The sequence below is a fragment of the Ictalurus furcatus genome, chromosome 28, assembly GCF_023375685.1.
Source record: "Ictalurus furcatus strain D&B chromosome 28, Billie_1.0, whole genome shotgun sequence".
Classification (NCBI taxonomy): Eukaryota; Metazoa; Chordata; class Actinopteri; order Siluriformes; family Ictaluridae; genus Ictalurus; species Ictalurus furcatus.
In genome coordinates, this window is record NC_071282.1 from 17,118,143 (window position 1) to 17,132,947 (window position 14,805).

The window sequence follows — 14,805 nt, forward strand, 5'->3', positions numbered from 1 at the left end:
CCGGTGCTCTGAGGAACTGCCATTTCCATCTCACGTTAAAATAAATACATGTGGTGGAGAAAGAGCAGGAGGGAGGAGGATGGAGGTCCCACCCTCGGTGTGTAAGAGAAGGAGACTTTGTGTTAGAGATAAAAGACCACCGGAGAATCCTCCCCTCCCCCCGCTCTCTCGTTACCCCACATGCTCCTCGTTAAGTCCATCCTAACCAGCTAACCAGATACGGGCGCATTAGACCCCTGCCTGTCCTCTGAGCTATTCTACACAGAGCATACACACACACACACACACACACACACACACACACACACACACACACACTACCGTATCCTACCCTGCCGTTACTCTTTGAAAGTTAAGAGGTTTATGAGAAGCAGTCCCAGTCTGGAGGGGAACAGGCGAGGCGCCACTGACAGCACCAGATTCTGGTATGCACATGTGTGTGCCAGCTTCAGTGAGTCTCTCTTTCTCTCTCTCTCACACACACACACACACACACACACTACAAAGACTCAAAATGACCATGCAGGCCATCCTGATGTTGTCGAATATAAATACGGTATAAGAAATCCATCAACTCTTGGCCTGCGTTCATCTTAAACACATCATATTCGTCAAAAATAATGTCGCACCCCGATTCCAACGAGAGTCATTTACTAGAAATCGTACCACAGTGGAAAAAATTTCTACAAGACAGATTTTTTTTTTTTTGTGTGTGTGTGTGTGTGTGTGTGTGTGTGTGTTTTTTTTTTAACTTGCCAAGTCAGCAGAAAGCTAGCCAAAATGGAACGCCTTAAAAATATATATATAATATCCCAATTGAGATCATTTCTATTTTGGAAAAAGTCAATCTAAACGATCCCACATAAAAGCCCCGGCCATTAAAACTGAAACGTATCGGCGCTCGGTGCGTAATGCTTGTGCTGGCGCCAGCTCATAAGCGAAAGCAAAGCACGCTGGGATGTCTTGGGGTGGTTTTCCACTTAATTGATCTAAAGTCGATTCGAAGTCAATCGACAGTAATGATGCGGCCATGGGACTGGAGTAAAAATAAAAATAAAAAAAAATAAAAAACGCTTTATATGAAAATGAAACAAGTTATCATGAGATTATCGGATGAATGATATTAGGCAGGATGCGTTCCCGGGCTGTAATGTCATTACGTTATGCGATCTGTATCTGTTTAATCTGTAACTGTTTAATCCAACAAATAAACATCTCTGCATTCGGATTTAATCCCCAGTTTGGGCGTGGCCTAAATGAGAAAGGGATTCCTACCACAATGTCTCCAGAAACAGTGGATAGTGTTAGTACCTGGGGGTTAGTGGTTAGCACATTTGCCTCGTACTTCGAATCCCACCTCCACCCTGTGTGTGCGGAGTTTGCATTTTCTCCCCGTGCTTCGGGGGTTCCTCCGGGTACTCCGGTTTCCTCCCCCAGTCCAAAAACATGCCCTGGGCTGATTGGTATTTCCGAATTGTCCGTAGTGTGTGAACGTGTGTGTGATTGTACCCTGCGATGGGTTGGAACCCCGTCCATCTAAGAATCAGTTTTTACTTCCCATTCCGTACAAACGTGTGTTTCTAACGGAACCACACAAAGCACGATACAGAAGTGTATCAAAACATATGATTGATTTGTTCCATGATATCATCTGTTACGTCCGCCGGTGATATTCATATCAACTCACGGTATACTACTATTGCCGTTAAACCTCTCCGTGTCATGTGACTCTTTTCTATTATTTATTCAGCTTACCGCAAACTTTCGATTCCAGTCCAATGCTCTGCTTTGGCCGTTATTTGATCACATGGTATAAAAAAAGAAAGAAAGAAAAAAAAAAAAGAGTACAAACGGCTCACCTCGTCATCCTTGTACCAGGAGAGCGATTCAGCCGTCAGCACGAACCAGTACTCTTTAGCGCCACCTTTCATGATGCTGATGTTGTTGATGGTCAGCCAGCCCTTCCTGATAACCTGAGAAACAGAACAAGATACACAGAGATTATAAACACACACACACACACACACACAAACACACGTACCGCCTCCAGTGGATTAGACGTAAATTACAAACTCTCTCACGCTCTCATCCACACACCAACATGAAACAACATTCTCTCCGCATCAATAACCTGTTACTATAGAAACAACGATGTATAACGTACTACTGCACTATTGTCAGAGCTGCTGTTATGGAAAACTAATCAACACCTCCCAACCAATCAGAATCGAGAATTCAGCAATGCTGTGGTATAATACCGTATGTCCACATGGCCACAACATAAACTACAATCTCTTAACCTGTATCATTACACACAGCTGACTTGGTTGTTCTTAGCTGCAGAGCACAAAATCACACAGCTGAGGAAAGAAAGTCTGGAATTTTTAACCACATGACACAGACATGCACAAATATAGATGATCCAAATACACATTTTTGTTCAAAGGCCTGAATTGTGTGCTCTTGGGCTTGAATGGACATTAGCTTAAAAAAAAAAAAACAAACAAAAAAAAAGTGTGTGGGAGATGCTTGAGCCACCTGTAATCTACATTAGTGATATCACATGTACACACACACACACACACACACACACCCCATCATAAATATAAGACCAGTACTCACCATGATCTCATCCTAGAGCAGAAGAGGCAAAGGAAAAAATATAAATGATTACAAAAACACAAAACGGACAAAAGATCACTAAAGGAGATATAAAAATCCGTATTTGGAGTGCAAAAGTTTGTATCCCCTTTGACAAAATGGATAAGACAAAGAAGTGACATTTTCAAGAATCGTCCTCTTAGATGCTCCTTCATTCTTACAAGTAAAATAAAAAGATATCAAATAGTGTATATTAAGAGAATAATAATAATAATGATGAAGTAAATCATTTCAGTTTGATATCCTTCTTTTCAAATAAACAACTTGAACACTCGCCCACACTTTTCCCTTATATCTGTCCGTCCTCAATCTCTATCACGTCCTCCTCTATGCTGTAATATCGGTATGTTTGTATAGATAAATTGGCTTTTTCCATTCAAAAACCATGTGGGATGTAAACTTTTGCACTCAAATCGACAAAAGAAATAAGTTTGTTTGTTTTATTGTTGTTTTTTTGTTGTTGTTTTATTTATTTTTTTTACAAAAAGGACATTTATTGTCGTCTACTCACTGCCTTTGTGCCTTGTGGTTTCCAGAAACAACAATAGAAAAACCATGTTGAATAAAATGATTACGGCTTGTTGTTAAGGCAAAAACCAAAAACTTAATATGGCAATTTTATGTCTAGGACGTTTTGACAGTCCTGACCACCTGCGTTAAAAAACACGTCTGCTGCTAGTCACGCTCACCTCAGGAATGCTGTCACATCCACTCATCTCTCCGAAATAGCTGCACAATTACATAATACTCTACTACGGGCCTAACTATGTCTACGCTACTGCAGCGGCACTAAGATCCGAAAATATCACCCAGGACAAATGAGGCGTCCTGAAATGAAATGCTAAATGCTCAGGAGTGTGAAAATACTACAGAGTCTTTCTTGTAGTTTTTTTTTTTTTTTTTTTTTTACTTTTAAAAAATGATATAACTGATCTAAGATCATGTTTTTTTTTTATGACAAGTCTCTTCATTTCAACTGGTATGAGCGAGAGCACAAACCTGCCCCTGGACCAGTTGATAAAGAAGAAGCAGCATGAAACGACATACAGAAGAAAACACAAAACGTAGGAGATATGAACAGGGGTCAGAAACTCAACAGTTATTTAAAAGGCGACATGACACACGAGGACGTATGTAAGGAGTTAAAGGAAGAGTTCAGCCATAAACGAAACGCACACAATGTTCCACTTAGAGTGCTCCAGTGGCAGCCAAGCAGCTGTGTCGTGGTGGAAGTACTCTAGTTCATGCAGCTAAAAAGAAATAGAACTTTATATTCGCTACCAGTTTATCATCATGCATACAGTACGCCTAAATGATCACTCAGTCACCTACAAAAATAAAAAGTTACATTTGAGGAAAAATAGTAAACAATGTCTGTATTTAAAAATGATAAGGAACTATTTTATCATACGAATCAATTTTAAGCTTCAACCCCGCCTTTAAAATTTAGGCCACACCTCCTAGCTCAGCCTAATACCGGCACCAAACTATGTGATGTGACAATTTTTGTCCACGTTTATGCATAACGGTGTGTTATATTAGCAAGTGTCTGATGGCTTGTACATGCTTTTATAATGCTAAGCTGGTGTCCTGTAGGCTTTAGCTTTATATAAAGCAATCAGATATCAAATCTGGTGAACTTTTGAGTCAAAAGAAAAATGCTCAGATTTCATTTTTGGCTGAACTATTGCTTTAAAATCAATAGTATTCAAAACTATTGAGAATAATGGTGACAACATAGGAAAAAAGGAAAGTGTAGGTCTGCACCCGGTCCTGAAGATGGCGCTGTAAGGAATACAAATGTTACCTGGTTGCCAGCCGCCTTCTTCTTGCTCATTTGGCTGCTTCTCTGCTGTGCACTAAAGAGAAATTAAAAAGGATTGCTCAAAAGCAGTTGTCCAAATCCAGTCATTTCTCTAGAGACATGAAACTATCAGAGTGATCGGACATGAAATCTGGAGACTCACTTGGCAAATCCGATGAAATCTTCATGGTTGGTGTTCATGTAAGCCAGCTCGATGTCAATAAGAAGCATCACCTTGTGATCACAGGTGACAAAATTGTTTGACAAAACTGCATATATATATATATATATATATATATATTATTGAGCAATACTATATGATTTAAGTACGACATAAAAGACTGTCATTTTTTAAACCTTATATTGGAAGTGTCCGTGTATTGAATTGAATACAATTCTTTTTGAATTGAATTGAATTCTTCAGATGAATTGTTTCCAGTAAACTTATTTATGAAGCTCATATGTCATCCAAATGAACGAAATGGATGCCATCAAGCTAAAGTGGTCATCTTTAAATCTGAATATACGCATAACTCTATTACGAAGCAGTATGTATACCCTTTATCACTTTCTCAAATTGTCAAGAACGTGCATTCAGTAAGAAGTAAATCGAATCAACTTCAAGAGAAGTATTCAACAATAAAAAGTCTTGATCCGTCACCCATGATGATCGTTTTCTCTAACGACACCTCAGAAGCCTTTCATAAATCATCCACTGCTTAAAAGATGAATGCGATGCTTATGAACGTGTGATATGAATGTAGCGACTGACATGCATGTGTAGCATCGTTCCGTCTACGCCTCACCTGATCCTTGGTGCGACTCTCACGATCACGGATGTGCTGAGTGACGATTCTTTCCATTTCCTCTCGCAGCATGGGGTACTGGGCCAGCTATGGACACACACACACACACACACACACACACACACACATGCAGACAAGATGCAAGGCAGAAAGCAAATGTATCATACACTCGGCCTACGACTGGAGTCTTCCTCTACATACAAACAACACGACCCTATAAAACATGCTGGATTTAAAAGCTAACCGTGTATAACATTCATATGCGCAAGTCCCAAAATATAAAGGAATCACGTAAAAGAATAATAAAACATACGAATGGTGCGTGATTGTGATCGCTACGATTCGATTCTTCTCTATTGATGACTTTAAATTGAATTTCATTGCCTCAGAAGAATTTCAGTTGTTAGCTCCCAGATTTTACGGGTGCGTTTATTCATGTTGTGGGACATTAACAGTTTTCCTCGGTCCCGATTCAAGTCAGGGTTGAGAATGAGCTCAATCCGGTTAATTTATATCGAAGAGTTTGACAAAAACAATATACAATGGCTGCTTTGAGGTGTTCAGAATCCTTCGCTCAGACACTAAGGGTGCTTTCACATTGTTCAGTTCATTTGAGTTGAACCCCGGTGCGTATTCCACCTCGGTGCTGTCGTTCCGAGTGACGTGGTCTCGGTCTACTTGCAAGTGCGGTTCGATTGCAGCGAGAAAGTGATTCAACGCCGAACCCGTATGTTTTGGATTGCGAGCTGCTCAACTGAACCAAAAATTCAGAGCTGTAGCACTGTAGAAATGCCATGTACTGTATTCTAGAACAAAAAGAGAACATAAACACACTAAATACTTTAAACTCGTGAGTTGTATAATTATCTAATCTGTAATTTAGCGCTGGCTCCGTGCTCTATGTGCTTGGGTGATTTTTTGGGGGGATTTCAACAAGCACTCGGCAAAGGACGGGTCACCTTTTTCCATTGCCTTATTTATGACGAATACATGAAAGAGCTTTATGAGTTACCTTTTCAGCCCTACGTGCCTCTTAGCCAACTGTTATTGTTGTTGTTTATTTTTGTTTATTATATTTCAACCAAGCCAATCCAATTAGCAAACAAAACCAAAAGTGTCAGTTTCGGTCTCATCAAACGGACTAATAGGTGTGAAAGCACCCTGCTTTGATATCTTTTATAGACCATTTTCATTCTTGGAGCTGTTTAAGTTAATGATGCATTGCAACGTTTGGCTCATGCAGAGTCACTCTCACAAACCTTAACACACAGACTCATATATAAAACAGCGCAAAGTGGCAGGGATTCGGCTTGATTCTGCTTCAGGTGAAAGTGCAGCGATGCAAAAACTACACAGGGAATTTAAGAAGGACAAAAAAAAAAAAAAAAGCAAGACTGCTTGCAGACATGAGCAGAACATTTACACATGCACTGAACGAATGAAATGAAAGAGAGGAAGAGAGGGAGGATAGGACGTTGGAAGAGATCAAAGTGAGCTCATGTGGATTTTCAGCACAGTCACTTCCTCTCATGACCTACTCCGGGATGAAAGATTTGACCCGATGCTACAGTCGCTTGGTGAAAGAACGCGTGACGAAATACTGCAGAGCGCACGTTAGACACCAGTTAAAAGTGTAAAACAATGTAAACGAATGGGTTTCTACAAATCTGTTTGTAGAAATCCACAAGAAATCCACAACTGTCCAATGAAAATCAATGATCAGACGTGAGAGGTGGCTGCAAATGAGAAGACAACATGAGGAGAGAAGAAAGGTAGAGATAGATGTTTTTTATAGGCATTCGCTAGTGAGTAGAACAGGACCTACCGTCCTAAATGGGAGGAACAAATTAAATTAAATATCCATCACTGAAAGAGGAATTTCACAGAAACTACTACATTTATTTATTTATTTTTTTAAAAAAATTGCTAATGGAAAAGACAGAAATGAAAGAAGAAGAAAAAAGACAGGACAGGACTACAAAATGCAATGAAATGGAGACAATTTGGAAGCTGGACATTTTGGATATTATTTTGTAAGAGAACCAAATAAATCTTTAGTGTACCATGATATGAATAAAATAAAAAATGGAATGGAATTAAATTATTGTAAAAGTGGTAAGGATAGACTGACCGTTGCTGGACAGATTCTGTTATTAGGTTTTGTGTGTTTTGAAATAGAGCTGCGTTCAAACGAGCCGTGTTTACCGTGTGCTATTTGAATCGTTTTTGCTATCCCTAGCGCAAGAGTTCAGCGATAAAAATGGACAAATTTCTCCGTCCTCTGCCTTCTCTAGTTCCTTGACAACGTCGAGTGACTCTGACTCGCTGGAACAACAGAAAAGAAGTCAGGAAAGCAAACTTATAAAATATACAGAAAATATACGGAAACATTTCTTGAATACGGATTTACAAGCATGACTGTAAATAAGGAGGAGAAATCAAAACACCAAGGCTTGGGATGTACTGTCCATGTCCAAAAACATTGGGAACCTCTGGAAATCAAGCAACCAGAGTAAAAAGTTTTAAGCAGGCTAGAAGAGCTGTCTCTATGAACAGAACGGAAGATAACATATATAAGTGTGGTTCTATGAAAACTGACTTTTTTTTTTTTTCACATCGTACTTAGGTTTCTACTTTGTTTTTGTAAGTTTAACTTTTTTTAATCTTGTCCTTGTGTGGTGTGGGTTTTTTTTTTTAAAGCGTGTGATGTAGAATTGTCTAGTATAATGCATAATGATAATAAAGTAGACTTTAGACTTTGATGACTAAGCGGAGGAACACCAGGAAACCACATGTTGGGAAAAAAAAAATGGCCAAAGGCAAATGTGATGTGATCTAGTATGGAGCTTATACAGATTACTCATAGTAGAAGGTCAAGGTTATTTGCACTTGGCAAGAAAAACTCCACTAATTCTGAAGGAACATCACCCTGGTGGTCCAGAATATAAGGAAGTATAAAATCTTTATATTCTATATTAATAAGACTCTCTCTAGATTCTCACGATCTTCCAAACTGCGTTTTAAGACATAGTGCTGTCTTGTTACAGGTTCCAATTATGAAGTACAAAAAGTTTCAGCAGATGTAGAAGACTTTTTTTTTTTTTTTATACTTTCAAATACTACTGTATATCCAATTATATTATTTGTTGTAATAGCTTACATTTTTACTTTCTCTCCAACCATTTTAACAGTCTCGGTTATAAGCAAAGGTAACGAGGTTAAAACATAACACTGAGATGTGTGAGGAGTTACAGGTTTGGCTCGCATCGGCCTTGTGCACACAAACAGATTTGTTCTAAATGACTCACATAGCCAGTAAACTGAATAAGTGTGTAATCATATCCTCGTACTGAAATAAAATGCCTGTACAATTTCACAAGGCCAAGTCGAAATAGACAATACGATTAGAGACGGCCCTAATCAGAAACACGTTCTCTTACTTTAATAGTGCTTTGAGACAGCAGAAACGAATACCTTTGAAAAAAGGAGAAGGGATCAGATATGGACACTGACTGTTCAAATAGAAAGAAGAGGCCTGGGGAAAAGGAGTAAACATACAAACGTCTCAACGACACAAAAACTGGGTGAATTCTCTAATCTGATTGGTCAGAAGGTGTTGATTAATTTTCTAGAAGAGCAGCTCTGACAGTAATGCAGCTGCAAAACCCTCCAACACTAAAACACTCCAAAACCCTTAAACCCTAATACCCTTCAAAACCCTCCAAAATCCTAAAACCCTCCAAAAACCCTCCAAAAAAACTTCAAAATCCTAAAACCCTCCAAAAACCCTCCTAAAACTCTCCAAAACCCTAAAACCCACCAAAAACCCTCCTAAAACCCTCCAAAAACCCTTCAACCTTAAAACCCTTCAAAACCCTAAAACCCTCCAAAAACCCTCCTAAAACCCTCCAAAAACCCTTCAACCTTAAAACCCTCCAAAACCCTTCAAAACCCTCCAAAACCCTAAAACCCTCCAAAACCCTTCAAAACCCTCCAAAACCCTCAAACCCTAAAACAAACCCCCTTCAACCAGGTTTATATTAATATATATTCGTTATCATTTGATGTTGTTTAACCAAAAAAACTATCATCTTTTATATGCTGAAGTTTTCGGTAAGGAGAAGGTTATTTAACATTTATGTATTGTAAGGAGTCTCCAGTGTTAGTGCTTCGTAACAACAGTTTTCCTCCATGGGGAAAGTCTTCAGGATTTTACACGCCTTGATCTGTCTTATTATAATGAACTAATTTGTCTCGTGGACATTAAATGTAACAATAAACGGATAAAACGTATGACATGCCACTCACTAATAAATAAAGAAAATGCAATCGTTGACAAATTACTGTGATAGAAGAGAATTGAAACACTAAATAAACAAAAATAATAAACTTCAGGGTTGGTATCAGTAACAAGTGTTTAATTCCTTACTTAATCCTGTGCATTTCAGCCTAACAGAATAAACAATGCTCCCTGACACCAAACAAAAATATAATGGCCACAGATTAGCCACCGAGTCCAGCCGTCAGTCTATCCATACCCTAGATGACGCAGACAAACGAGGATTTTGTTTCTGCATTACCTTTTCACTACATTTGCGTATGGTGGAGGTCAGTTCACTCACTACCATATCTATACACTTCAGGCAGGGAGACTTCAGCTTTTGGATCAGCTTTTTCACTATAGCCTCGAAGGCCAGATCGGGGGTAAACAGGCCCGTCCTGTAGAGGAAGTGGGGTGGCACAGCACAGGACAGAGATGGTAGAGAAGGAGGGGAAAGAAGAGGTGGACGGATGAAGGGAGGAAGAGAAAAGCATGAGGAGCGAGGAGAAAGAACAAAAAATGGAGAAAAGGCTCAAACAAATAATAGGGAAACAGAGAGGGAAAAAAAAGAGGAGCTAGCAAAATGAAGGGGGGAGAAGAAGAGGTGAGGATAAGGAGAGAGCAGGTTCAGGATGGAAGGACAGATAAGACAGCACAGAGGAAAGAAAAGGCAAGTGAGACATTTGGTTTCTCTTTAAGCCATTCGTCAGAGGGCTCGAGCCAAGATCTCCCTCCCACAGAGAGAGAAAGAGAGAGAGGAAACCTCAGCCTGCTGTCCACGGGCCAACAGCTTGAAGCCAGGAATAATTTAGACTGCAGCGTCGCACACTCACGCCAGTCAGAGACCCTCTAAATTCCGATCTCCATGACCCCAACCTTACAGCTGACCACCAAAACCAGAGCCAGTCTATTACGTCCCCACTGGAGCAGTGGGAACTCTTACAGACTGCTGACACGGCTCTCAGGCGGCTGTTAATCTGGGTGTTAGTGCTTGTTAATAGCCTCCTGTCTTTGTCCTCAGTGGTTTTGTAGTTGTAAATGTAACACGAGGAAGAGAAATGCAATTCTTTTGCACTTTCCTTACAATTCGCATAACCACGTTGCTTAAAGTGACGTTAGCTGAAAGTTATAATACTTATTCTGACTGACGTGCATTTGCATCGCTACAGTCTTTCAAGCCGGTGTCTGGGCGCTGAAGTCTTAATGCTAGGTATATATCATGGTTAACGCACAAACCTTATCACACAGCATAATATGCTTTCGTTTTTGTATGATAAGCAGTCAAAACCCTGATTATTCCTTTACAATGATGCAAATGTTTCAATACAGAGCTGGGCCATATGGCAAAAATATTATCGATAATATATTAAGAAAAATATCATTTAAATATTATCAATAATAATATTAAGACATGCTAATAAAATGCTTTAAAAACCTCAAGTTATTAGCCTAACAGCTAGCTTGTTAGTGAAAGATTTGAATTCTTTTATTAAAACACCTGTGTGTACCTACAAAATTAATTACACAATATAACTTCTCATGTTAGCTATCATGCTAGTGGGCCTACTGTTTTGGGGGTTGGTTTTTTTGGGTTTTTTTTTTTTACACAATATAAATAGTTAGCCTAATTAAAGTTAATTAGCAGGCTACTGGCTTTAATTACACAACATAATAGTTAGCCTAATGTTAGCTAGCATGCTAGCGAAAATGGGCTACTGGTTTTCATTACACAATGTGAGACTTAGCCTAATGTTAGCTAGCACAAACTAGCTAGAACATACTCGTTCTAACTACACTCTATAATACTAGACCTAATGCTAGCTAGTGCCTTCTATCTAGTGACTAATGATTTAATTACATAACACTTAACATAATGTTAGCTAGCATGCTAGCGAATCTGGTTACTGGTTTTTAGTTAGCCTAAACGCTAACTAGCATGCAAGACAGCCTAGCACTGGAGAACATACTCGATGTGATAATTAATCAATATAATAGTCAGCCCAATAATGCCAGCTGGCATGCTAACGGAGTAGGCTGTTGGTTTTAATTACACAACGTACTAGTTAGCCTAATATTAGCTAGCATGCTAGTGAAACAGGCTACTAGTTTTAATAGCATGATAGCTAGCAGGTTAGCAACCTTGGCTACTGGTTTCTACAATATAAGTTTAAGGTTATGTAGTATGGCTAGCAGATTGGTAAATAATTCTAGCTTAACTACTAAAATAAAATGATTACTGCTGGAAAGACTTGAAATTTAAAGTCTACAAAAGTAAATGGTTTAAATGTTATTCTTAATTTTATTTTGGTCTAATCACCTGGTAGTAGCAATGGGAAGAGAGTTGGTCAGTGATACAAAAAGTACATTATTTATCACAATATCAGTGTCATCGTCATACCAGCCCTGTTTTAAATAGCAGAAATTGTCCCTGTTCTTCTTCAGTTCCACCTAGCAGTCAAACTCCAGCACCCAGATGTTTCTACCCAGTGCAGGCAGCCATTTTGACCATGCCATGGCCATTATACTCATTTCTGTCCAAAACCTACAGCCAGGTACACAAACACACACACGATAACCATTGCCCCTCTGCAGCCCAGCGACAGGCCCATGGGTAGGCGACGGCGAGTTTAGGGGGAACTGGGACACATCATAACCCTCCACCAGGGCTTTACCTTCTTGGTACACTGCCTAACAGTATTGACTAGCTCAGAAATGACCATGTCCACGCATTTCTGGCAAGGCTCTTTAATCTTCGTGATCTGCCTTTTCACAATGGTCTCAAAGGCCATGTCCGGGGTGAAGAGCCCAGTTCTGCCCGTCAAAAAGGAAACAGACAGGTTCGAAGGTGAAAAAAAAATAACAGAAACAAAAAGGAGGAGGGGGTGAGAGAAAAAAAAGGAGAGGTTGGGCAGAAAGAAGAGTGTTAATATGATTTAATGTGATTTGTGGTTTAAGAGTAATAAATTAGGAAAACGTCGTTCATAAAATACATTAGCACTCTGAAATACATAAGTGGATTTTCACTCTTGCAATCCAGACACCGTGACTCTGTCTGTTCCCAACTATGACTAGCAAGAAAAAGAATGTTTAGTCATAGAGGACTCTCAAAATGTCCCCAGCTGTCCCATAAAACACAATGATATAAGGAAGAAAATCATTTGTTTTATTGGAGTAATTGCCCACTGTTATGTTTAGGAAATTAGTCAGTTCATTGTCTGGTTTCTATTCTGTCCAATGATGTTTATTTTTTTTTTAATACATTTTCAAGTTAGTTACACCAGACAGGTAGAATCCTCACACAACCAGCCCCAGGTTAGCGTGAGACAGGTTAACGATTAAAATAAATAAATAAATAAACGACAAATCTAATCACAAGCTCTTCCTGGCTCACGACCCAGATAGCATCCAGATGTGGGCCACTTCGGGCAGTGATGCGGCACTGCTGGCCTTCTTTTCACCCGGACAAAATGGATATGAGCCTGAAGTGGCCCACGTGTAAAATAGCAAATATGGCCCAAATATCCCAAATCACAAGTGGGCCTTTATAGGCAAAGACACGGTTCTCACGGCAATGTGTAATCTGCATGTGACCCTAAAGTGGCCCATGTGGTAAACAGTGAATATGGCCCGATTATCACAAAACAAATGTGGGCCACCTTTGGCAAAAATGTGGCACATGCGGCATTGCTATAGTTTGCTTGTGGCCCAAATCTGGCAAACAGGAGCGGACCACCCAAGTGCCATCATTCCACGCGGTAGTATGTGGGCCAGATGAAAGTGTCAGGTGTAGGCCGGATCTGGGCCACAGCAAATTTTGCTATCTGGGAAATTCATAAATATCGGTTTTAAGCAGGAGTTAAAACGAGACTCAAGCAGCCGTCGTGATTAGGTCTTGTGATTAAATTCAACTTCGAGGATAGACAGGTGGAAAAGACGGACACGGCAGTGATTTGAACTTGAGGAATGGTGGAAAGAAGACGTGCCTGATGCCGTGAATGTTCTTGATGGCGTAGCTGATCTCCTTGCGCAGCTCCTTTTCATCAAACTCCATCTACAGAGCCAGTGAGAGAGTGAGTACAGAATTATTATCATATATTTTTATTATTATTATTATTATTATTAAAGAGGAATAAAACATATCGGGACAAACTTTGGGGTGGAAACAGTAACTTTGCTTTGTTTCAGGCCTCATCACACCAACCATATTAAGATTTACGTACTTATTTATAGATTTTTACAGACGTTTCTGTAAACTGGACCCTAATTTTGAGCTTCTCCAGCTTGGAAGCCTCAGTGCTCAGTCCTCAGTAATAATATCTTGACTGATCAACTACAAATTTTCAGTCAGAAATTAAACTACTAAGAAATGAGACTTTTCCTGAGGAGTAAATCATCATTTTCCCTGTTACATAAATAATCACAAATAATAAGGAGATCAGCATCACAATCGTATTACTAATCACTTTAATCCAAGTACCAACTCATCTGAAGAAAAAAAAACCCTGACTAATCGCACTACTAAAGTATCACACACGTTTATCTTAATTAATAAAACTTAATAATTAGATTCAGCATTGTTTCAACTAGTAATAAGAAGAGGATGCTTCCAAGATTCCTTTTCTCAGTCTTGACTCTTGACCACTTCCTGTTTAGCCGCTTCAGACAGACTGTTTTATTGTACGTGTATGTGTGTGTTTGTGTGTGAATGTGAGTGTGTGTGTAGTATTTTTTCTTCCAGTAAGCGGGAGATGAATGTTTTACTCATAAAGCCTGTACTCATGGCCAGAGGGAGGCGCGAGTTTGGGCAATGACTCATTCTTTGGTCGCTAAGCGATAGTGACCCACAATGCGCCTCCAGAGTACTGCGTTGTAGAAAGGCTGAAGGTTTTTTTTTTTGTTTTTTTTTGCTGTCATATGTAAACAAACATCTACAGTTGTAAAATTCAGGCTAATACTGTTTTGGGAATCAACAATAAAAATGACTTTAAATGCATGAACCATGCTCGTTAAATATGAAGCGTGTATTTCTGTCTATATGTGAGCTTCACACACCTTGACCAGTTCGAAAGGGAAGCGTTCGTGGAAGATACGGTTGATCCTCGCTCCGCCTGAGAGCTCATAGGTCTCGATCTGATCACCCGAGCCCTCTATACGCTTCTCAAAATCCACAGAGAACTGCTGCACCATCCTGGAGAGACAAGTGAGTGAAGAAG

The 14,805-nt window shown here is 39.5% G+C and overlaps 1 protein-coding gene across 1 annotated transcript in view; it reads right to left on the minus strand.

The window, feature by feature from the left end:
• Window positions 1–14,805, minus strand: part of dnm1a (dynamin 1a) — a 63,124-nt gene that overhangs the window by 29,779 nt on the left and 18,540 nt on the right. The window contains exons 8-16 of the mRNA XM_053617513.1: window positions 14,645–14,780; window positions 13,576–13,643; window positions 12,265–12,403; window positions 5,272–5,358; window positions 4,629–4,699; window positions 4,469–4,520; window positions 3,661–3,666; window positions 2,623–2,634; window positions 1,860–1,973 (exon numbers count right to left, since the gene is read on the minus strand). Coding sequence (XP_053473488.1) covers window positions 1,860–1,973; window positions 2,623–2,634; window positions 3,661–3,666; window positions 4,469–4,520; window positions 4,629–4,699; window positions 5,272–5,358; window positions 12,265–12,403; window positions 13,576–13,643; window positions 14,645–14,780 — 685 coding nt within the window. The remainder of the gene's footprint in view (window positions 1–1,859; window positions 1,974–2,622; window positions 2,635–3,660; window positions 3,667–4,468; window positions 4,521–4,628; window positions 4,700–5,271; window positions 5,359–12,264; window positions 12,404–13,575; window positions 13,644–14,644; window positions 14,781–14,805) is intronic.